Source organism: Stenella coeruleoalba (genome assembly GCF_951394435.1).
Source record: "Stenella coeruleoalba genome assembly, chromosome: 3".
Taxonomy (NCBI): domain Eukaryota; kingdom Metazoa; phylum Chordata; class Mammalia; order Artiodactyla; family Delphinidae; genus Stenella; species Stenella coeruleoalba.
Window position 1 is genome coordinate 168,450,056 of NC_137148.1, and position 21,921 is coordinate 168,471,976.

A 21,921-nucleotide genomic window follows, 5' to 3' on the forward strand; every position below is an offset into this window, starting at 1 on the left:
GTGACTGGGGGCGCAGTCACGGGGACAGAGAGAGGCGCGCGAGCCAGAGAGGCCCTCGGGAGGTGAATGTGTGCGTTCCAGTGGCGGTGGAGGGGCTGAGCTGCAGGGAGACCCGAGCTCCGCCCGCTCGAGCTTGTGATGTAGCTTCTCCACCTGAGACGTCCAGCGGCTGTGCCAAGGCGGCAACCAGACCCCTGGACGTGTAGCTCAGAGGAGAGAAACAGGAACCCCCGGCCCAGAGGCGGCCACGGAGCCTAGAAACGCAGGCAGGCAGCTGGAGGAGAGATCACGTTCAGCAGTTGGCCAAGGACCAAATGCCAGGACGGGCCGATAATAACAGCCACACTGAGGAGAAAACTGAAGCGAGCAGGGGCGGGGAGGGCTGGCCAGAGGCCTCAGGTGCCCAGGAAGTCAGTTAAGAGGCAGCTGGGAAGCAGCCACGGGGCCCTGGGGGCCGGGTCGTGTCGAGGGGGCAGAGGAGAGGCTGGAGCAAGTTCAAGAGGGAACGGGAGGCAGGGAACAGCCGGCGAGTATGGGAAACCGTCTCGGGCAGAGATGTCACCAGGCACCCCAGCCAGCCTCAGTCGAGCTCTCTTTAAATTACTTTATTCGAGAAGGTGGGGAGGACAGACGGGGGACTGAGCTGAGCCCTGAGTCCCTGAACCTCCCAGCTCAGCCCCCACAGCAGGACGGGACCAAAGTAAAGGGGTGGGGACTCCAGCCCCACCCAGGCGAGGTCACGGGGGGACAGACAGGACCCGGGCATACCAATGGACTGTCCTCTGGGCTGTCCCCCAGGAGGGCGGTGGCCAGAGCACATGGGGCCCGGCCTGCGGACCACCCGGGACGGGGCTATTTGGGGGTGCTGCTGCCCTTCTTGGGAGTGGTGGGCTTCTTGCTCTGCCAGAGGTGCCCCTGGATGGTGAAGGCATCCACACTCATGGACATGGTCTTGGCGGGGATCTGGGTGAAGCGCTTTCGGTCCGAGTTGTACTTGTAGATGCCCTCCACCATGGCGGGCGTGACCGTCCGGGGGCCATAGCCTGTCAGCCGCGACAGCTCCTCCGTCTCCCCGGACAGCGTGTACAGGGCCCGGAACTGGCAGCTTGAGTCGCGGAAGAGGATCAGGAAGTGGTTGGCCTTGCTCTTCTCGATCTCCTGGGTGGGGGGCAGAAGCAGTTAGCCAGGCCAGCAGGGCCCCTGCGACCCGCCCGCCGCCAGTCCGCCAGCCCCGGCCCAGGCCCACCTCAAGAATGCGGTTCTTCTGCGGCTCGTTCACCTTGCCCGCCAGGCAGCAGTGCGACAGGGCGTTGTGGATGATGAACTTGTTGGACTTGGCGCTCGGCTCCTTGTACAGCCGTGGACCTAGGGGGCGGGGCGGTCAGCAGGGACGACCGGGGGCGCCGGTGGGGCCCGGTGCTCACCCCCCGAAGTCCCACCTACCCGTGTACTCAGGCACTGAGGCCGGGGAGGAGGCGTTGCTGCCGTTCTCCCACTCACGTTCTCGGCTGCCAGGCAGGCGGCTTGGGGACATGAGGCTGGATGGAGATGGAGCCCTGCGGGGGGAGGGGTGGGGTGGGGTGCGGTCAGCAGTGGACGAAGCCTCCCAGTCAGTGTGCTGTGGGACCCGGGAAGGGCGAGCCCAGGACACAGCCGAGCAGGCAGGACGCATCCACTGACATCATCTGGGCTCCCAAGTCCACGCAGGGCCCTCTTCCGGCCCCGGGCACATTGAACACCCGTCTCAGGTGTGCAGCCTTGCATCTTTGGTGGCAGATGCACACCCTCGTGCCATATCACCCTCCTAAGGCTCCCTCTCCCTGTCCCTCTCTCTCTCTCTCTCCCTCTCTCTCGCTCTCCCTCCCCCTCCCCCTCCCTCTCCCTCTCCCTCCCCCTCCCTCTCCCTCTCCCTCCCCCTCCCTCTCCCTCTCTCCTCCCTCCCTCTCTCCTCTCCTCTCCTCTCTCTCTGAGAGGCCACCTGGAACACAAACACCTGCCCGCCCAGGCTAAACTCACCGAGACGTGGGCCTCTTCACGCCGAGGTTATTGGGCGCCTCGTTGGCCACAGTGGACAGAGACAGGGTGGACTGGGAGTAGACTTTGCTGAGCCGAGAGCCTGGCAGCAGAGGGTGTCAGGTCAGGCCCCACCTGAAGTCCCCTTACCTCCACATATGCCCAGGGGACCTTAGTTGGCCGGCTGGTGAGGGAATGTGCGGTCAGCCCTGTCCGAGACCCTCGCCCTGCGCAGCCTCGCTGGAGAATGACCTCCCCACCTCACCCCACCACGCCAGGCTGTGGGAAGCGGCCCTTCCCCTGTTAAGCCGTGGAGAGAACCCCAGGCCAGCTCTGCCCACGGCCCTTACCCCGCTGCAGCCCCACATCCTTGTGGAAGCCTTGACCCCTGGGAGCCCACGCTTCGGCCCTGCGGATGTGCCCTGCACCTCCCGCCCCACACACCCACGGGGGCCTCACCCAGCAGGCCACGGGCTGTGCTTCGCGCCAGGGCCGAGTCATCACAGCAACCGGAGCGTGGCCGGGGGGCCCTCCGACCGCCCCGGCCCGGCCCCCCGCTCCCCATCGCCCGGGGCCGCAGCACCTTGTCAAGGTCATCCATCAGCTTCAGCTGGGCCCGGCGTTCATACTCGAGCCGCGTGAACTCCCCCCGCCGGGGGCCCACCTCCTCCTCGGCTGGGGCCCGGGTGGCAGGGGCTGCGGTTGAGGCAGGAGCCGCAGGAGCTGCGGGGGCCGGGGGCCCGGGGGCTGCTTCCTCCTGGGCCAGCCTGCAGATTGAGGGGATCGAAGCAGTCAGGTTGTGGGGACGCCAGTGGCGGGAGACTCCCCAGGCTGGGTCCAGCCTCACCTCGCAGCCTCCTCCCTCCGCTGCTCCTTCTCGGCCTCCTGCCACTGTTTCCGCCGCCGTGCGTCCTCCACCCGCCGCTGCTGACGCTCCAGCAGGCTGGCCCTCTTCTGGGCCATCTCGTCCTCGGGCTTGTCTTCATCCTGGGGGCAGGCACCAAGTGTAGCTGGCTGTCCCTCCCCTGGCTCGGCTGGAGTCTGACCTTGTGTCGACCCAGCCTGCCAGCCGCTCGCCTGTCCTTGAGTGTTTGTAATTGGTCTGAAGGCACTTGGTGGGCACCTGCTGTAGCACAGCCCCATGCTGGGTTCTGGGCACACCAAGCGCTTAACGCAGCGAGGAAGGCAATCAGGTGTCACACCAACATTGGTGAACACCAGCAGAGGCTGCTGTCAGTCTACACTGTGGGGAGGGACCTATCCTGGCCTGGGGACACCGAGGGGGCCTCCCAGAGGAAGCAACCTCAGAGAATGATGATGAGGACTGAACTGGGTGGGGGTGAGCGGTGAGGAGAGCATTCTGGGCAGCGCGAATAGCAAGTGCAAAGGCCCTGAGGCCAGAACAAGCCTAGCAGGTGTGGAACAGCAGGGAGGCCAGTGTGGCTGGGATGCAGAGCTGGGGAGGATGCCATAGGATGAGGTCAGGGGCAAGCAGAGCCTACAGCCATGGGAAAGACTTATTCTAAGAGCAAAGAGGACCTACAGAAGGGTTTGAAATAAGGGGGTGACAAGGTCCAATTTACATTTTACATAAATTTTGCTAACCGCTCAGTTGAAAATGGCCAGGGATTGGTGTGTGGTGAGGGGTGGGCAGTGGAGACCAATCAGGACATGACTGCTGGTGTCCAGGTAAGAGGTGGTGGCCCAGGCTGGGGATGCCAACAGGAAGAAGAGTGATTGGATATGGAAGAGTCAGGAAGGGGAGCCAGTAGGGGATGAAGGAGGGAGCAGGAGGGAGGGGATACCATAGAGGACCCTAGCCCCATCTGTCTAAACCCACTCCTGTCCATCTGTCCGTCACCCACCCATCCATCCATCCGCCCAGCCCTGTCCAACTGTCTACTACCTGTTCTCCCTCTGTCTATCCACCCACCCCATCTATGTGTCCATCTGGACATACACACCTTGTCTGTCTGCCGCTGCCACCTGGCTAACCACCCGTCCACCTCTGTTCCCCACCCCCCCCAGTTCCATCTGTTTGTCCATCCATTGGGAAAGCCCTATCCATGCGACTGCCTGTCTACCCACCCGCCCACCCATCCCTGACCATCCATCCATCTACCCACCTGGCCCCTCCCCCACCTGCTCAGGTGACTCACCTTATAGAAGAATCCCAGCCCGGTCCGGGGCTCTCCCTCTGAAGATGCCTCTTCTTCTAAGGAATCCTCAGCACCAGGGGGGCTCCCATCTCCGTCATCCTCAGCCGTGGGCTCTTCCAGGCTGCTCAGCGGGATCTCGACGAGGGCAGGCCGGGCCGCGGGCTCCTCCGGAGGCGGCCCCTCCGCCAGAAGGATAGAGGAGCGTGTCTGCATGGGCACCTGGCTCGGCGAGAACTTGCGCAGGTGGGGGAGGCTGTCCACATCGTGGGGAGGCGTGAGCACCCTCGTCAGGGGTGCTAGCCGCAGCTCCGCCGGCCGTGCGTGCTTCGGGCTCCGGGGTGTGGGGCTGGGGCCAGGCCCGGGGCTGCGCCGGGCAGCTGGAGCACGCCGGGCGGGGCTGGGGGACGCGGCTTTGGGGCCCGTCGTGGGACCAGGGATGACCCATGCTGCAGGAGGCGGGGCAGGCCCAGAGGGCTCTTGCGGGGCCAGGAGCCGCTGCTGCTGGTCCGTGAGCCTCTGCATGTCCCGTTGCAGCGAGCTCAGCGCTGCACTCAGCTTGCTGACCGCCCGGTTATAGTCCCCCAGCCCTTCGGGGGGCACCGGGCCCAGTTCCGGCGAGAAGGTCACTGCCTTTGGCCGTGGCGACGGCTCACCCTGGCCCTCGCCTGCCGGCCGCTCCCCACCAGGGGCCAGGCCCGGCTCCACCTCTGCTTCCCCGCCGGCCTCCCGCGGCTGCACCTGCAGGAATGCGCTCTTGCCCAGTCGCTGGCGGTGCTTGGCAAAGATGGCCTCGATCCGTCGCTTCTGAGCCTCTATGGCCCGGCGTTTCTCCTCTAGCCGGGCTCCAAGCTCACTCATCTCTGAGCTCAGGGCCTCTGGTGCCACTGGGGTGGCTGCCGGGGACCCTGCCTCAGCCTCGGCCTTCACCAGCTGCTTCTTGCGTTCAGCAAAGCTGGTCATCTTCACTTCAGAGTTGCTGGCCACTGGGGATGAAGCCGCCGCCTTCGGGGAGCCCTCAGACAGGGCTGGCGGTTTCGATACCTCCCCCACTGGGCAGGGAGACGGTTTCGAGAGGCCCTCGGGGTGGGGCGAGTAGGTGGGTGCTTTGGTGGCCCCCTCGGGTGGGTAGGGGGAAGCCAGTGGCAGTTTGGAGGACCCCTCGGGAGAGTGGAGGTAGAAGCTGCCGTCGGCAGCCCCATCTGGGAGCAGCCGGGGCTCGGCACTGTGGATGATCTGCAGGGCCTCCTCGATGGTAGGCAGGTCGCCAGTCTCCGGGGCTGGTTGGGTGGGGGTCCGGGCTGGCACAGAGCGCGGGGGACCCAGGCTGTCTGAGCTGACGGAGCGGAGTAGGACGGGGTCTCCCATGACAACATCCACGTCGCTGTCCAGGCCAAAGGGAGTGCTGAACGACACGGCCTGGGAAAGGGGACGGCTGGGCGGCCGGAGGGAGGGGTCAGCCCCTGGGACAAGCCTGGGCCCCACCCGCTCCACTGCCCGGGCCCTTGCGATGCGCTCACCTGAGCTGACGGTTCCAGGCTTTGCCGAGGGCCTCCACGTGGGACATGGATGGGGAGGACTTCAGCGAGCCTGGGGAGGGGCAGTGAGTGGTCACTCAGTGCTCACTCGGGGGGTCAATGGGGACCCTGGGTGGCGTCAGCCACGGGTTGTCAACGGGTGAGTCACTAATGGGTCATTATGCGGATGGATAACTGTGGGTGGTGTCACTACGGGGTCCTGTTGAGCCACTGGGGAGGTCACTGGGGGGACAACGAGTGTCACCAAGGAGTCATTCGGGTGCCAGAGAGACCCAATGGAGGGGTCTAGAGGGACAACATGAGGTCAGCTGGGGTGGTCTTTGGATGGGGGTCTCCAGTGACAGGCCATCTCCCTGCCCTCACCTGTGGATCCTCGGAGTGGGGACTGGGGGCCGCCAGATGACAGGAGTGGATGGCGGAAGTTGAAGACAGGAGAACTGCCAAGAGATGCGCGTCAGCCGAGGGGCCCCCTCTCCCCCTCCCTCGGCCCTCCTGGGAGTGGAGACCAGATCATCTCCCTTCCCCGTCCCCGCAGGAGGAGGAGCCCATTGTGGCTGTGTAGTCTCAACCCAACAGGGGAGTGGTACCTGCTGCCGCTGTTGTTCTGAGGTGGGGAGGCCTCCGTGGCCCTGTGGGAGGCAGCTGCAGCACAGAGCGGAGGGTCAGGCAGGGCTTGGCCTCCCCCGCTCCCACGCCCCCCGGACCCAGGGCCGGGCCTCACCGTGACCATCAGGCAGATCCTTGACCTGCACGAAGTCGGGTTTCAGCACCTCGAAGCACATGAACAACTCCGCTAGCAGCACCATCAGGTTGATCTGGAGGTGGAAAGTAGGGTCAGCCAACCAGGCGCACGGCCCCCGACACACCCCCTCTGCCCACAAGGCCCCGAGATGGCCTTACCTTGAGGGGCGGTGGGACATAAAGCAGGTCCTCGAGAGAGAGCGGGCAGCCCCGAGGAAGGCGGGAGGCGCAGAAATCCTGCACCAGCTGGAGGTTGTACAGGCTGTCCGCCACAGACATGGGGTCCTTGAGGCACACCTCTGTAAGGACAGGATGCCTGCGTCCCCAGCTCTGAGGGAAGGAGGATGGGGCCCCGGGGAGGCGGGGGCCCAGCAGCCAACATGCACAGAGGACCTCTGACGAGCCAGGCTAGGCCCCCTTCACAAGGTGTGTACCGTGACAGGCTGTTGCTCAGGCCTTTGCATCTGCTGTTCCCATCACCTGGAGTGCTAGTTCCCCAAGAACTCAACTCAGAAAGCTTATCCTGACTACCCAGTGCCCTTCAGAGCACCTAACATCCGGAACATTCCTCTCGATGAACTTATTGTCTTTCTCTCCCAACTAGGATGTGAGCCGCCTGAGGTCAGGAACGGGTCTGTATCGTTCTGGCTGGAGCTCTGGCACCTAAAACAGGACCTGGCAGTTCGTACTCTATCAGTATCTGCTGCAGGAGTGAATTATATAAAGCACAGAGAGGTTTAGACACTTGTGCAAGGTCACACAGCTCATTACGGGAAGAGAGGGCTTCAAACCCAGGTCTGCCAATTCTGGGAGCTGCACTTACAATCGCTGTACTACTCTGGGGACAGACGCCAATGCCTGGGTGCCAGGCTTGCAAGGACGGGGTCTGGCTCAGGCACATTCACTCACCCTCGAGGCGCAAGAGCTGGGGACAGTAGCAGTGGATCGTGGCGGCCAGCGCAGCCCCACTTGCCAGGTCCTGGAGGCTGGTCACGGTCGGAAAGCAGGGGGCGCGTCGGGCCACGGCGCGGTCCTTGCGATATCGGATCTGTGGGTGGGAGCCGGGTCAGGTCAGAGGTCAAGCTGGCCCCCTCCGAGGTCAGCAGTCATGCAGGCTGGGCGGGGAGGCCTGGGGTTTCCGCCACGAGGGGGCGTGAAGCCGGGGGTCCCAGAGCCAGAGTGGGGGGGGGGGGCCAGCCTGGAGCAGGGGAAGGGCAGCAGCAAGAGGCAGAGGAGGTGTCTGCGAGCAGCCAGGCCAGCAGCGGGGGCTGGGGACAGGGACTCCTGGGACCCTGGGGTGGGGGATACGTTACCATGGGGGGTTTGCTCCCCGACTCCTTCAAACAGAAGGCAATTGCGTGCTGGGGGGAGAGGAGCAGCTGTCAGCGGGGCGGGAGGGGTGCTGACTTGCTGGGCCCCCAAGCACACCTCCGGCGGGGGAGGAGACAGCCCTGACCCCTGTCCTGAGCCCTGGCCATCCAGCTCCCTGACTGCGCCCTGGCCGGCTTTGGGGACCCCAGCTCCTCCCAGCCAGGAGGGACCCCACAGAGCAGCCACTCATGCAGGGAATCCTCTCCTCCCAACACAACACCCAGGTCACAGCTGGGGGAGGGGATGCAGAGGAAGCAGGAAGGCAGGAGAGGAACCCCCAACCCCGGCCCTAGTGTGGGCGGAAGGAGACCCTGAAGTGAGCAAAGGCAGGGACTTCAGCCCAAAACCTCCCCCCGACACCTGCAGTGGTCACTTTCCCCTTGTACTTCAGGGATGGACACCCCACTGTCCCCAAAACTGAGAGCAGGGAGCTGTCCTTAGGGAAGCTGGAGTCTCAGGAAGGTTCTTCTACCCTCTTTTGGGTTTGAGGATCTTTCTCTTGGCTAGAGGGGTCTTCTCCATGTGCCCTGCCTGTTGGGGTCAGGATCCATGTGTCTGATGGGCTGGGGTCCTCCCTCTCCCCACCTTGGCTCAAGTGGACAAGCCTCTTGATTACTGGGAGGTGAGTCATGTACCGGGGAGAAGTCTGTCCTTTCAGGAACAGCAGAGATTCCCCCCTTCCCTTGGTTCCCAAAGGGTTTCTCTCTGTGCCCCCAGGGCTGGGGTCCTACTTCCTTTGCTCATATCTGGGGAGAGACAGGAGAGGGAGCAGGACAGGCAGGCAGAAACAGACACACAGACAGCGACAAGCAGGGCAGGCAGACGGGGCAGAGAGAGAGCCCCACTTACAGGAACCAGCTTCCAGTACCAGCGTGTGGGACACTGATGCCAGAGAGGCAGAGAGGAGAGTGGCAGGGGCGGCAGAGGGGAGAGGGCAGAGAGAGAGAGTCACCTCCAGCCCCCCCAGTGTAGGAATGGCCTCGAGGCACAGCTCCAACCTGCCCACCCAGCCCTCGAGGGGCCGCCCTTCCTTCCATCCATCGCCCCAGGCTCACCGAAGCCTGCGCTGGGGCCACGCCATCGGCAGGGGCCGCGGGAGATGCCCTCTGGGCAGCTTCCTGCTCTGTCTTCTCCTGCAGCCGCCGGATGGTCTGGGGAGCAGGGAGAGGTCAGTGCTCCAGTCACTGGGTGATCCTGGCCCCCACCAGCCCACCTTGGCCCAAGCCCCACCTACCGTGTCCACCCAGAAAAGGAGCTTGTGCTCCAAGCTGGCCAGGGCCAAGGGACCAGGCAGTGTCTTTGTCCACTCAAAGGCGAAGGCAACCATGAGGGCATCAATGACAGCTAGGTGGGCTCCCTGTGGAGGCAAAGAGCTGCAGGGTGAGACCAGAGCGCCTCCCAGGGAGAAGAAAGAGGAAGAACCTGGAGGTGGGAGGGGCTCGAAGTGGGAGGGACTTCGGAGGCAGTCCAAGCTTTGAGGTCACAAACTAGGCCTTAGGGATCTGGTGGGCCGGGTAGGCAAGCCCTCAGGAGCCAGAGTTAGCGCCTTTTGGGAGGCTCCAGGCTTGGCAGGAGGAGCCTGGCCTGGTGGGAGCAGCCATGAGGGGAGGAGCCAGGCCTGGTGGGCGGGACCTAACGTGGTAGGGGCGTGGCCTACCATGAGGATAGGCTGGTGCCTCAGGTCGGCCTCCTGCACCGGGCGCTCGGGCAGCGCGGGCACCATGCCCCTCCGCGCCAGCAGGGCCAGTAGCGCAGAGGGGCTGGGGGGCGTCTCGAGCTGCGGCAGCGCCTGGCGCCAGGCCCGGCAGTAGAGCTCAGCCGAGAGCAGCAGCCGCGTCACCGGGGGCTTCACGTGCTCCTGTGCATACTGGTCGGTGTAGAAGGGCTCCCACAGCTCCGAGGGCACATGCTCTGCCGGGGCGAGGAGGGGGGGTGGATCATGGCGGGTCAGGGCTACCGGACATAACCCCTCCGCATACATACAATTACATGGACCCAATTATGGGGGGTGGGTCGTTGCGGGTCTGGACCAGGGAGGATGGCACCGGGACGGGAAAATATGGCACCTGGCCTGAGACACGAGGTGCAGGTGTGGGGGAGTTTGCCAGAGGAAGGGGTGACGGTGTTCCAGGCAGGGGGTCTGCATACAAAGGCGAGGAGGTGGGAGAGAGCACATGCCTCGGGGAGATGGCGGGCTCTTGGACCCTGAGGAGAGGGGGCGGAGGCCAGATGGGCGGGGTCTTGTAGCCTCCCCTCTCGCCCTCACCTAAGGACTGCACGACAGTGTGACTGAATCGATCTCCCTGGGTGCCCTACACCACCCCAGCGGACTCGCTTTGCCTTCAGGCAACCCTAGGAAGAAGCAGCCAGGGCACACGTGGTAACTCCGCTTTACAGATGAGGAAACCTAGGCACCAAGAAGGCCACACAGCTCTGGACTGGGATTCAAACCCAGGCCTTAAGCAGGGGGTGAGATGACAGGACATGCAATGGGGGAGGGGGACAGACTGCAAATACTTTGTGGGGGGCGGGTGAATGGCCTGAACTTGGTGACTGAAGGGGAGGGGGGAGAGGCACCCAGGGCCCCATTGGGAGTGAGGGGGAAGAGAGACAGAGGGAGGCGGAAGGCAAGAGAAAGGGGGTGGTGGCTGAGATGGGGGTACAGGAGGGGCTGGAGCTTAGAGGCAGCCACAAGAACCCTGAAAGAGAGGGGCAGGGTAGGAAGAGGCTTGAGGAAGCCGCATGTGGAGGGAGGAGGGGTGGCAGAGCCCCAACCAAGTGGGACCCAAGGGTGGGGAGGAGAAAGATCAGAATAAGCCGCCAGGAAGATGTGGGAGGTAGACAGGAGGCAGCCGAGGCCAAGGCGGTTGGAGGTGCCCTTATGGGTCTTCCAGGGAGGCACCAACTCATCCCAGTCAGAGCTGCTGCTTTGTATACTGGGCTTCGTGTTTGAAAGGATGGAAGGGGGCAGGATTCTACTGCTTAAAAACATTTGAATGTGTCGTACCAGGCCTTCCTCAGGTGCCTGAATTCACAGCGATGCTCTCCAGAGGCCCCTACCCTCACCTACAAGGACCCAGGCATCCTGGCTTTCAGCCCCTCCCTGCCCCACCCCCCCACTCTTTCCCCACCCCCTAAACTCACACTTGACCTTCCTACTTAATACCCAAACCCCATGTAGAGTTGGGCCATCTCTCTGCCCCTTGAAAGAAGAGTTCTCCAGACCTAGAGATTATCATATTATGTGAAGTCAGTCAAGGACAAATATCATGTGATATCACTTATATGTGGAATCTAAAAGAGATGATACAAATGAACTTATTTACAACACAGAAATAGACCCACAGACATAGAAAACAAACTTAGGGTAAACAAAAATGATGGGCAGGGGAGATAAATTAGGAGTTTGGGATTAACATATACACACTACCATGTATAAAACAGGTAAGCAACAAGGACCTACTGTATAGCACAGGGAACTATACTCATTCTCTTGTAATAACCTATACTGGAAAAGAATCTGAAAAAGTATATATATATGTGTGTGTATAACTGAATCACTTTGCTGTACCCTTGAAACTAACACACTGTAAATTAACTACACTTCAATTAAAAAAAAAAAAGAGTTCTCCAGGTTTTCTTTCCTTCCACCCTTCCCCTGTCCCAACCTCCCTGATCTGCCCTTGCCCTCCTAGCTCCCGGCCTCCCCAAGGCCAGCAGTGGCCTTCCAATGCCCACTATCTTGCCTGGGCTCTCTGCCGAGTACCTCCTTCTTCCAGAAAACTTCCTCCCCCTGGCATCTTTTTCTCTCTCTCCCACCACTCAAGCCAGGCCACCTCCTGACATGCCTCTTTGATGCTGGGCTCCCAACAGCTCTGTCTGAACAGCCCTGTCAATGGACTTGCCCCCGCTACTATGATGGCTTCCATGGCCATCTGAACACTGCCACCTGCCACAGCCCAGGCAACGCCCATCATGCTCAGCGTCTTACTCCAAACGTGCTCCTTCTCTCTGTCCCCATCACAGTGAGAGACAGATCACCATCTCTCCTTCTCTCTCCCGGCTCCAACATCCAATCAGTCATCTGGTTTCAGCTCCTGGCATCCCCTGAAGCCAAACCCTCCTCCCCCTCTCTCCAGCGCCCGGTTGCTTCCTGGTCCCATCAGCAAAATTAAAGTTTCTTTCCTGCAGGGCTTGTCAGGGCCTTGAAGATGACAACTTGAGCTAGAGCTACCGATAGCTAATGTTTATCAAGTCCTTACTTTACACCAGTCTGTCTCCACCTCGGCACACCTGGCATTTGGGGCTGGATAATTTTGTGTTTAGTGGGGCTGAGGTGTGGGGAATTGGGGCAGGGGGGTGCTGTCCTGTGCATTGTTAAGATATTTAGCAGAATCCCTGGTCTCTCCTCACTAGATGGCAAGAGTACTGTTCTCTCAAGTAGCAACAACCAGAAATGTCTCCAGACACTGCCAAATGTCCTTTAAGTGACAAACTCATCTTTGGTTGAGATCCACCGCTCTATACTATAAAGTGTTCTATTGACCATTTACTGTAGAGCAGTCCTGTCCGATAGGAATAGAATGTGAGCCACACAGGAAGTTTAAAATTTTACAGTCACTACATTAAAAAAGTAGCAACAAGTAACATTAACTTAGTAATATATTTCACCCTATATATACCCAAAATATTATCGTTTCAACACATCATCAACATAAAAACGTTATTAACGAGATATTTCACTTTTTTTTTTTGGTACAAAGGCTTCCAAAGCCACTGCGTATTTTACATGTACAGCACCTCACAATTCAGACTGGCCAGATGCTGCTCGTGGCTACCACACTGGACAGCACAGCTAAAGCGCAGCTAGCCCTTGGACCACCACCGCCGCTGCCGCCTTGTGTGCATTTGCTCGTTGAATTATTCCGAGACTTATTCTTATCTGTTGTACAGATAAGAAAACCGAGGCCCAGAGAGCTAAGATGACTTGGCCAAGATCACAGAGATAGTAAACGGCAGAGCCGATGGGACCCTAGTTCCCTAAGCATCACCTGGAGGTTCTGGCGACCTAAGGGACTGCATGTGGTGTTTTCCAAACTTGCATAAAGATGCCACCCTTCCTTATCTCTGAGCTTGAGTTCTGTGGAGCCCACTAGCCTGCATTCCTGCCCAGCCTCTTCAGGCCTGTACCCTGGGGCCATCAGAACTACCCCTTCCCCCAGCCGTTATTCCCCCGGGGCAACTGCATATCTGATCTCCTCTGGTCAGTCCCCAAACACCTTCCATGTCTCCCCAGGGCCCTCAGATTCCCCATCCATGGCCTGAGAGGCCCTCATCACTTGCACCAGACTCCCTCATCTCCCTGGCCACTCCTGGCCACCACTGGGACCTGTACACTCTTCTTGGAGAACTCGCTGTTGGTCTCCTCCCCCTGGCAAACTCCTACACACCCTTCAAGGTTCAAATGCTCCCTCCTCTTGGGAGCCTTCCTTTCTCCTCCCCTCCCTGGAAGATTTCAGGGATTTTCCTCCCCCAGCTGCTCGCTGGAAGGCCCTCAGCACGCCTCGACATTAACTGGACATCACCGACTTTATCACTCTTAGCAGCAATGATCTGGTTTCGTCTCATCCCCCTCTCTCCATCCTGAGCACCCAGCACTGGACTGGCACCCAACAGGCATCAGTAAAGAGTCCCAGAGTCCATGAACCAAGCAGGGCTTTGCTCCCCACTTCCCGCTCAGAGCCTGGGGTCCCACGTTCCTCAGACCCCCTCTGTTTGGAGAACGTGGGTGGGGGGGCAGATTCAACGTGACCTTCGGGAAGGATGTCACACAACGCAGGGGAGCTGGGTCAGTGAGAACAGAACCGGGTGAGTCAGGGCATCCCCCAGGGACCTGACTTTTCTTTCTGGGAAATGGTACAGTAATTTCTCTTCTGTCCCCTGACCAGATGATGAATAATATTATCGTTAATAAAAATACCACTGGTCACGGCAGCAGGAATAGCAACATCCACTTAGTGTGTACTTGTGCGCCAGAAACAGAATAATCCTGTGGTCAGTCTCTCTCACCTTGTGAGAGGAGGAACTGGGACCCCAATCACCCCAGCACTGCCCTGGTACTTAGTGGGTGCCCCGCAGACATTTGTGAAATGGATAACAAAGTGCACAAATGCCTTCTTTTATAGAGGACTAAACAGAAGCTTAGAGAATTGGGTTAATTCGTCCACATTCTGGTGGAGCGTGGGACTCAATGCCAATTCTGATCCCCAAAGTTGAGTCCTCTGTGGCCTCATAACCTGGGATGCGAGGGGCTGGGGCAGACCTGGGTCTCTCCCCGCCAACCATCCCCCCACCCCCCACCCCCTTTCTCAAGCAGATCCCTGTGGGCGGTGAGCCCCAGAGTGGGCCCTGCTTGGGAGGGTGCAGGGAAAGAGACTGGGAGAAAGACAGGCTCAGGCGGAACCAGGAGCCGGACAGCTGTCACCAAGACCCACACCCAGAACTGGTTGTTCTGGGAAGGCCACTGAAGGTATGATGGGCTGTGCTCAGCTGGTGCCAAGACCAGTGGGCAGGACCAGTGGGAGGGCAGGGCGTCCCCCCAGAAGGCCCAGACCTTAATTAACTCGTCTTCCCCATGGCCAGGCCCTGACTCTCAGCTCTGGCATGGGGCCATTACTGAGCCTTCCCTGGGCCGCAAATCCTAGGAACCCATTCGCATCCTCCCCGGTGGGGTGGCCTGAGTTCTTCACACACGTGAACCGGGGGGAGGAAGTGGGAGAAGGCCCTGCACCTGGGCCCCCACCCCCGGCGATCTTGGAAAAGCCATTTCCCTTCTGCTGGGCTCGCCCGCCTCCTAAGCAAAATGGGGCAATAAGTCACAGCTGCCAGCCGCCGGCCGGGGCAGTGGAGGCGAAACAGGGGCTTCCCGCTCCCCTCGCCGCCCGCAGAGCAGGCAGGGCCGACGCGGGGTGTGCGTCCGGGCTGGACGGGGGCGGGGGTCCTCGCGGGCGCACGATGTGTGTGTAAAGGGGGGGGAGGGCAGCCAGGCGAGGCCCGCAGTGGGAGACAACACTCGGCCCGCAGACCCTGCCCGGGTCACCTGGGGTCCGGGACGCCTGGGTCCCGGCGCGGAGCTGGGCCGCCGGCCCCACCCCCACCGCGCTCCCGCAGCCGGCCGGGCAAAGTCCACCGCCTGGGCCGAGCAGGAAGCCCAGAGGCCCGGCGCGCAGGGGCCCGGGCCCGGGGACCCCCGGCGACCGGCGCTATTGTTCCCACGGCCCCGGCCTCCCCGGCGCGGCGCCCCGCCCCCCGCACCTGCCGCCCCCTCTCCCCCGGCCTGGTACCTGCGCCCCCGAACGCGGCCCGCAGCACCCACGCCAGGCTGGCCGCCGCCTTGGCCCGCGAGAAATCGTACTGGTCCAGCGATTTGATCTCGGGCACAAGGAAGGTCCTCCGCAGCGGCCCGGGCCCGGGGGGCGCCGCCTCCACCATGGCGGCGCCGGGGCTGCGGGCACCGGCTCCGCGCTCGCTCCGGCTGAGCTGGGCTGGGCTGCGCCGCGCTAGCACCCTGGCCGGGCCCGCCGTCACCACCACCGTCACCGCCGCGGCCGCAGGCGAGCCAGGTGCGGCCGATCGCGCTCACGACGCTGCGTCGGCCCCGCCCCGGGGCGGAGCCCAGGTGTGCCCCGCCCCCGGGCCTGGCCCCCGACCCTGTCCCCTCGCCTCTCCCGGCCCCTCGCCGCCGCAGGGTGGGGCGGGCCCACACTGCGGTGGTGGCGGGGGAGGCTGCGGAGGAGTGTGTGTGCGCGCGCGCGCCTGTGTGTGCGCGCGCGCTGGGGAGGGTGAGGGACCCTCTCTGCTTGCGGGTGTGTGTGCCTGCCCAACTGTGTTTCCTTAGATGTGAGTGTGAGCTTGTCATTCCCGGCCTGGAGGCAGCGCGCGCGTGTGTGCACCTGTCTCTCATTGTGTCTTGTGAGCGTCCAAGAAGGTGTGTCTGTATTCGCATCAGTGTGTGCATCTCTGGACGTGTTTGGGTGGTGAAAGGAGGGTGTGGAATGTGTTTGAGGGTGTCTGCGTGTCCGTATCTGTGCGAATGTGACAACGCGCGCGTCCTTGTTTTTCATGTGTGTTGTGTGTACAAGGATCTGTGTTGTGTAGGTGTTGGTGTCCTGAGGATTCAGGAGTGTGTGGGTATTTGTGTTTTGTCAGTGCATTTGTGAGTTTTCCTATTTGTGAGCATCTCAGTGGACATCTCTTTTGTGTCAGGGTGTGATGAATGTCAGTGAAGGAGTATGTGCGACAAACTGAGAGTGTGTGTAATTATGCAGGAGTGTGACAGCTTGTATCTGTGAGTGTGGTTGAATGGCTGTTACTGGGTATATTTGCAAATGTCTGTGTGTGCATTTGTGGTATCAACAGAATTTGTTGGGGGCTGGGCTCCAATTGTGTGTAAATGAGGATGATGTATTTGTATCTAAGTGCATTTGTATATGAGTCTATGAGTATGATTGTGTGCACACGGGTGTGTGTATGGGGGTAGCGATTGTGGAATGTGTTTTGCTCAGATATGTGTATTTACATGTGAGTGTATTTGTGGGTGACTGTGTTTGGGTATATGGTGTGAGATAAGGTGGTGTGACAGGGTGCGTAAACAGTGGAAGTGGGTATAACTGTAGAAGAATGTCCATTTCTGGATGCATCTATGAGAGTGCAAGTGTGCCTATTTATCTAGGAACTGCATATTTGTGTGAGCAAATCTATGTGTGGTATGAGCTTGACTGTGTACGGCAGTATGAAGGGGTGTGTGTGTGAGAGAGAATATATTTGTGTGTGTGTGAACGCAGATATTTGTATACATGATGCAACTGTGTGGAGGTTGCCTGGTGTACTTGTAAATGTCTGAGCCTCTATTTGTGGATAGTCAATATTTGCTTGTGTGTCCCCTGTGTTTTTTTGTCAAGATATCTACTGTGTGCCTCTTAACTGTGTGTAATTGTGAATGCACAGTGTTTGTGCTTGTGAGTGTGAGGTCTTTGTGTATGTCCCGATGTGTATACCTGAGTGTAGTTTCATGTGTATAATAAGTGTACGTATGTGTTTGGGTTTATATGTTATCTGTTTATTTGTTGACATGTATCGCTGAATGTATTTTGTGTATTTGTGTGTGTGAAGCTGGCGTTTACATCTGTGTGGATTTGTGGATATTTGCACGGATCTGTGAGTGTGAGTTTGACGAGGTGCACATGTATGAGTGTGTATCTGGTTTCTGAATGTAAACTGAGTATCTGAATGTATCTCTTTATGTGTAAGTGCATTTATGGGTGCCTGGTTGTGAACATATGGCTGTAGTGTGTGAGTAGGTGTACATGTGTAAGGAGTTGTGTTTTGAATGGTTTTGTGGGTGTGTAAGGGTATTTGTGTGCATCTAGATGCACTTGTTTGTCATATATAAGTGAGACCAGGCGGGTGAATTTTTACAGTTACGGCGGGGGTTTCGATCTATACACACACACGCACAGAACAGTGTTTTCTTGACTGTATAAAATTCTATGAGATGAGGGCTTCCCTGGTGGCACAGTAGTTAAGAATCCGCTTGCCAATGCAGGGGACACGGGTTCAAGCCCTGGTCCGGGAAGATCCCACATGCCATGAAGTAACCAAGCCTGCAAGCCACAACTACTGAAGCCCCCGTGCCACAACTACTGAATCCCATGCGCCTAGAGCCCGTGCTCTGCAACGAGAGAAGCCACCGCAATGAGAAGCCTGCGCACCGCAACTGGAGAAAGCCCACGCGCAGCAACAAAGACCCAACGCAGCCAAAAATAAATAAATAAATAATTTAAAAAAGAAAGTAAATGAAAAAAAATTTTTTTATGAGATGAGAAATCACTACAGCAAGTCAGCCTCCTGAGAACCACCCCTCCCCCCCACCCATGGTGGTCCCTGAGCCCCAGCCTTTGTAGAAATTCCCCATCCCCTTAACATGCGTTGCACAGGCGTGTTTGAGGCGTGGGTGTCATGGGGCAGTGGGTGAGTGTGCCTGAAGGAGGGGAGCTGGGGCGTGGGCCCTCCTGTCTGGATGTGCCCGTGCAGTAGCAGGTGTGGGCGCACGCACCACGGGGCTAGTGTAGATGTGTTTGAGCGCACGTGTGGGATGTGCGTGGTGCGTGTGCCCTGGCCCGTGTCCCAGCGCCCCCCGCGAAAGACCTGGACAAGTCCTTTTCGCACTGGGCTTCTGTGTCCCCATCTGCGGCTCTGTCGGGGGATCTGGGGCTCAGGGCATGGGGAGGCGACCTGGCGGGGAAGCGCATGCCTTCGTGCCCATCCCCTCCTGGGAGCGTGGCGTGTCCTGCCGGCGCACACGTGTGTTTGCTTTCCCTGGGGAGATTCTCGTGACCTTTGTGGACCCCAAGGGTAAACATGGGTGAAGACGGTGCCTGCCGCTTGCTGGTACACTCTGCCGGGGGAAGCGCTGTGAGCATGCAGGCAAAGGTTTTCCCGCCTTGGGAGGCGCCCCGCAGGCCCTCAGGCGTCCTTGGAGGCGAGAGCCAGGGGGCTTCCGGCGGCGTCAGAGCAGGAGCCGGGGGCCTCCTGGAGCCCAGCCCCACACCGGCCGGACTGGAATGCCTTGCTGGGCTGGACCGCCCCACCCACGCCTGCTGGAATCGACGTCCTACCTCTCCCCGGGGCCTGTTCCTGGGGCCCAGGCAGCTCCGGACACACTGGCTCCCCTGTGTGCACCAGGTGGCCCCCTCCCCGCCGTCCCCTTCTGTCCTCCCTGCATCTTTGCTTCCAGCATCCTCGCTCACCCGGGGCCTGGCTCTCAAGCCTCCTGTCATTCGATGGGCCCTGGTTTTATTAAGCTGGGGGTGGGGACGACTTAGAGGCTGTATAGGTCAAGGGTTCAGGACTAGGTTTAGGGAACTGTATGAACCCAAAAAAAGTCATCTGCAAAATTCTGCACGTGTGTGCGCTTCGGGGATCATGCTAACAGGTAACAGTTTTCGAGAGTGTTATATGCCCAGCACAATCTCATCTAATCCTCACCGCCACCCCAGCATAGTGAGTATTATACCCATCTTATAGACAGAAGAACTGAGGCCAAGAGCCCGGAAGTCACATGGCAAGGAGAATGGAAGGAGGCTTTGAGCCCAAGTCACCTGGATCCAAGTTCCACCCGCTGAAACTTCCATCCCGAGGCTGGCCCACCTTCTCTAAATATCTATGACCTTCAAATGGGGTTGGGTGAGGCCTGTAGTTGTGGGGATCTCAGAGCAGAGGAGGAGGGTTGGGGTCCCCTCTCTGTGCCTCTAAGCCCAAAGCAAGCTGTGGTGATGGGATTCAGGTATGGCCACTGTTTCTGTCCTCCTCACCGTGACAGTACCGCATGGTGGCCCCTCTGAAGGTTGGCCAGAGTAGAGGGAGATTATTATCAGACCCCCAGGGACCTCAGGGAAACATTTCTAAAATATTTCAAAATAATGTTTTTAAAAACCAAAACACTATTGTGCATGCCCAGGGCTGTGCCTGTCCTCATGACACTCCCATTTAGAGGCAATAAACAAATACATCAAAGACATCATTTCAGAAACGGACAAACTATTGGGATCGTAACAAAACAAAGCGAGTGTACTGGAGATAACCAGGGTGCGGCTGCTTTAGTTTGGAATAGGGAGGCTTCTTTGAGGAGAGGGAGATGGGCAGAGACAGGAATGATGACCTGGAACAGTTGGAGGGAGAGCGTTCCAGGCAGAGAGAGCTGCCAGGGCAAAGGCTCTGGGGCAGGCAGAAGTTTGGTGCTCGGGATGGGTCATTGTAGCTGGGTGTGAGTGAAGGACATAGAGGAAGATGCTGGAAGGTTTTGGAGTGCTTCTCAAATTCTTGCCAGTGCAGACCAATTTTTTTTTCCCCAATCCCTAAAATGCAATAAAAATGAATTTCAATGGGAAAAGAAGATTGAAAAGGGCATGCATGGAACTTCCCTGGCGGTCCAGTAATTAGGACTCCATGCTTCCACTGCAGAGGGCATGTGTTCGATCCCCGGTCGGGAACTAAGATCCCGCAAGCCGCGCGGTGAGGCCAAATAAGAAAAAGAAACGCATAGTGCCAGAAACCAAGGATCAGCCGACAAGGATCAAGGATGGGGGTATATTGTGGGTCCACAAGAGCCGACTGAAAGAGTTCCCGATGGCCAAAGCCAGAGCCATGTGAACAAAGACACTAATATAGTATTGGATTATAACTCCAGGAATAAAAAGAAATGTCCATTAGTTTGCACTGATACAAAGAAATAATCGAATACATTAACAAATGTAGGACAGGTATGGAAGGTTTCCAGATAATTTATGTAGGTGCCGCACCCTGAGGGATGGTTAGAACGGCGCACAGTGATCTCCTCCCCAAAGGAACAGTGTGTAAAGAGGGCGGGATTGGGGGGAAGAATAACTTTTCAGTGGAGAAAACTGCTCAACACACTACATCACCCGGCTGGGTGATTAAGGTCAACACCAAAGTCATAATTAGGTTGATAACATGTACTCTTGAGATGCTGTGAGGGAAATAGCACTTTACCTCTGTGATTCTTCTCCCCCCAAACCCATAACCCTAGTCTAAACATGAGGGAAATATCAAAAACAATTCTAGTTGAGAGGCATCCTCCTGTATACCGACCATAATCCTCAAAACTGTCAAGGTCATCAAAGACAAGGGAAGCTCAAGAAACTGTTGCAGCCAAGAGAAACCTAAGGAGACGTGTCAACTAAATGTCATGTGCAATCCTGGACCAGAAAGAAGACATTCGGGGAAAATCGAAGGAATATGAATAACGCGTGAACTTTAGTTAATAATAATGTATTGATATTGGTTCACTAGTCCCAGACTAGTGTAAGATGTTACTAATAGGGGAAACTATGTGTGTGTGTTGGGGGAGAGACTATATGGAAACTGCTATTTGCTCAATTTTTCTGTAAATTTAAATTTGTTCTAGAATAAAGTCTATTAATTAAAAAAAGAATTTACGTGGAAAAGAAATCTGAAAAAGAATATACATATATACACACATATATGTATATGTGTGTATATATGTATAACTGGATCACTTTGCTATACACATGAAACTAACACAACACTGTAAATTAACTATACTTCAATTTAAAAAATGGTTAAAGGGGACTTCCCTGGTGGTCCAGTGGTTAAGACTTCACCTTCCAATGCGGGGCGTGAGGGTTTAATCCCTGGTCGGGGAGCTAAGATCCCACATGCCTCATGGCCAAAAAACCAAAACATAAAACAGAAGCAATATTGTAACAAAATTCAATAAAGACTTGTAAAAAAAAATGGTCCACATAAAAAACAAATCTTAAAAAAATAAAAAATGGTTAAAAAATAAGGAACGTATAAAACATGCAAATCACAAGCCCCAATAATCCATAAATGACGAGGCCAAGTTACTAGAAAGTTTCTAAACGCTTATTATTTTCTGTACTCTCTTATCTGGATGGGTAATCAGCTGGATGGGACCAGCACTGGTCTGTGGATTGATCTGAGTGGTTCTAGGACAGTGTTCCTCACCCTGGGCTCTATTGACATTTCGGGACAGATGGTTCTTTGCTGTGGGAAGCCGTGCTGTGCGTTGTAGGATGTTTAGCAGCGTCCCTGACCGCGACACACTAGATGCCAGTAGCAGCCACCCTCCGATTGTGACAACCGGAAATGTCTCCAGACATTGCCAAATGTCCCCGGCAGCCTGAATTAATCACTCTCCCATTGAAAACCATGCAGGTGTGCAGGTGGTGAGGTCAAATCTGGAAACTTAGTCCAGAAAGACCTAGGCATGTCTGTGAGACTCAAGGCTGCCTTTGAGGGGCTTGGGATCTCCAAAACAATTCTACCCGGGCCAGGTGGACCACAGAAGCGTGCGTGGCTTAGGAGGCCAATCCTAGGGTTTGGCTTTGGGACTAGAGAGAAAGCAAGGATTCAGAATGTGTTTAAGAGAAAGAATTGGGGAATTCCCTGGTGGCGCAGTGGTTGAGAGTCCGCCTGCCGATGCAGGGGACACGGGTTCGTGCCCGGTCCGCGAAGATCCCACATGCCGCGGAGCAGCT

At 58.0% G+C, this 21,921-nt stretch overlaps 1 protein-coding gene across 1 annotated transcript; it reads right to left on the reverse strand.

Annotated features, from left to right (window-relative positions):
* Nucleotides 1-625: 625 nt before the first annotated feature.
* Nucleotides 626-15,455, reverse strand: CAMSAP3 (calmodulin regulated spectrin associated protein family member 3). The gene is made up of 17 exons (XM_079917888.1): nucleotides 15,163-15,455; nucleotides 9,477-9,730; nucleotides 9,054-9,176; nucleotides 8,875-8,970; nucleotides 7,358-7,496; nucleotides 6,608-6,747; nucleotides 6,429-6,522; nucleotides 6,295-6,349; nucleotides 6,071-6,144; nucleotides 5,690-5,759; nucleotides 4,173-5,604; nucleotides 2,861-3,000; nucleotides 2,473-2,780; nucleotides 2,017-2,116; nucleotides 1,444-1,556; nucleotides 1,247-1,365; nucleotides 626-1,158 (listed from the first exon to the last, which is right to left on the reverse strand). Exons 1-17 carry the CDS (start codon nucleotides 15,308-15,310, stop codon nucleotides 853-855), a joined length of 3,711 nt encoding a protein of 1,236 aa, XP_079774014.1. The 5' UTR covers nucleotides 15,311-15,455; the 3' UTR covers nucleotides 626-852.
* Nucleotides 15,456-21,921: the final 6,466 nt, after the last annotated feature.

Coding starts and splice junctions, on each gene's coding strand:
- CAMSAP3 (XM_079917888.1), bottom strand. CDS start 15,310: ATGGTGGAGGCGGCGCCCCCCGGGCCCGGGCCGCTGCGGAGGACCTTC. Junction 2,781..2,860: donor CGGAGGGAGGAGGCTGCGAG/GTGAGGCTGGAC, acceptor CTCAATCTGCAG/GCTGGCCCAGGAGGAAGCAG. Junction 1,366..1,443: donor CTCAGTGCCTGAGTACACGG/GTAGGTGGGACT, acceptor CCCGCCCCCTAG/GTCCACGGCTGTACAAGGAG.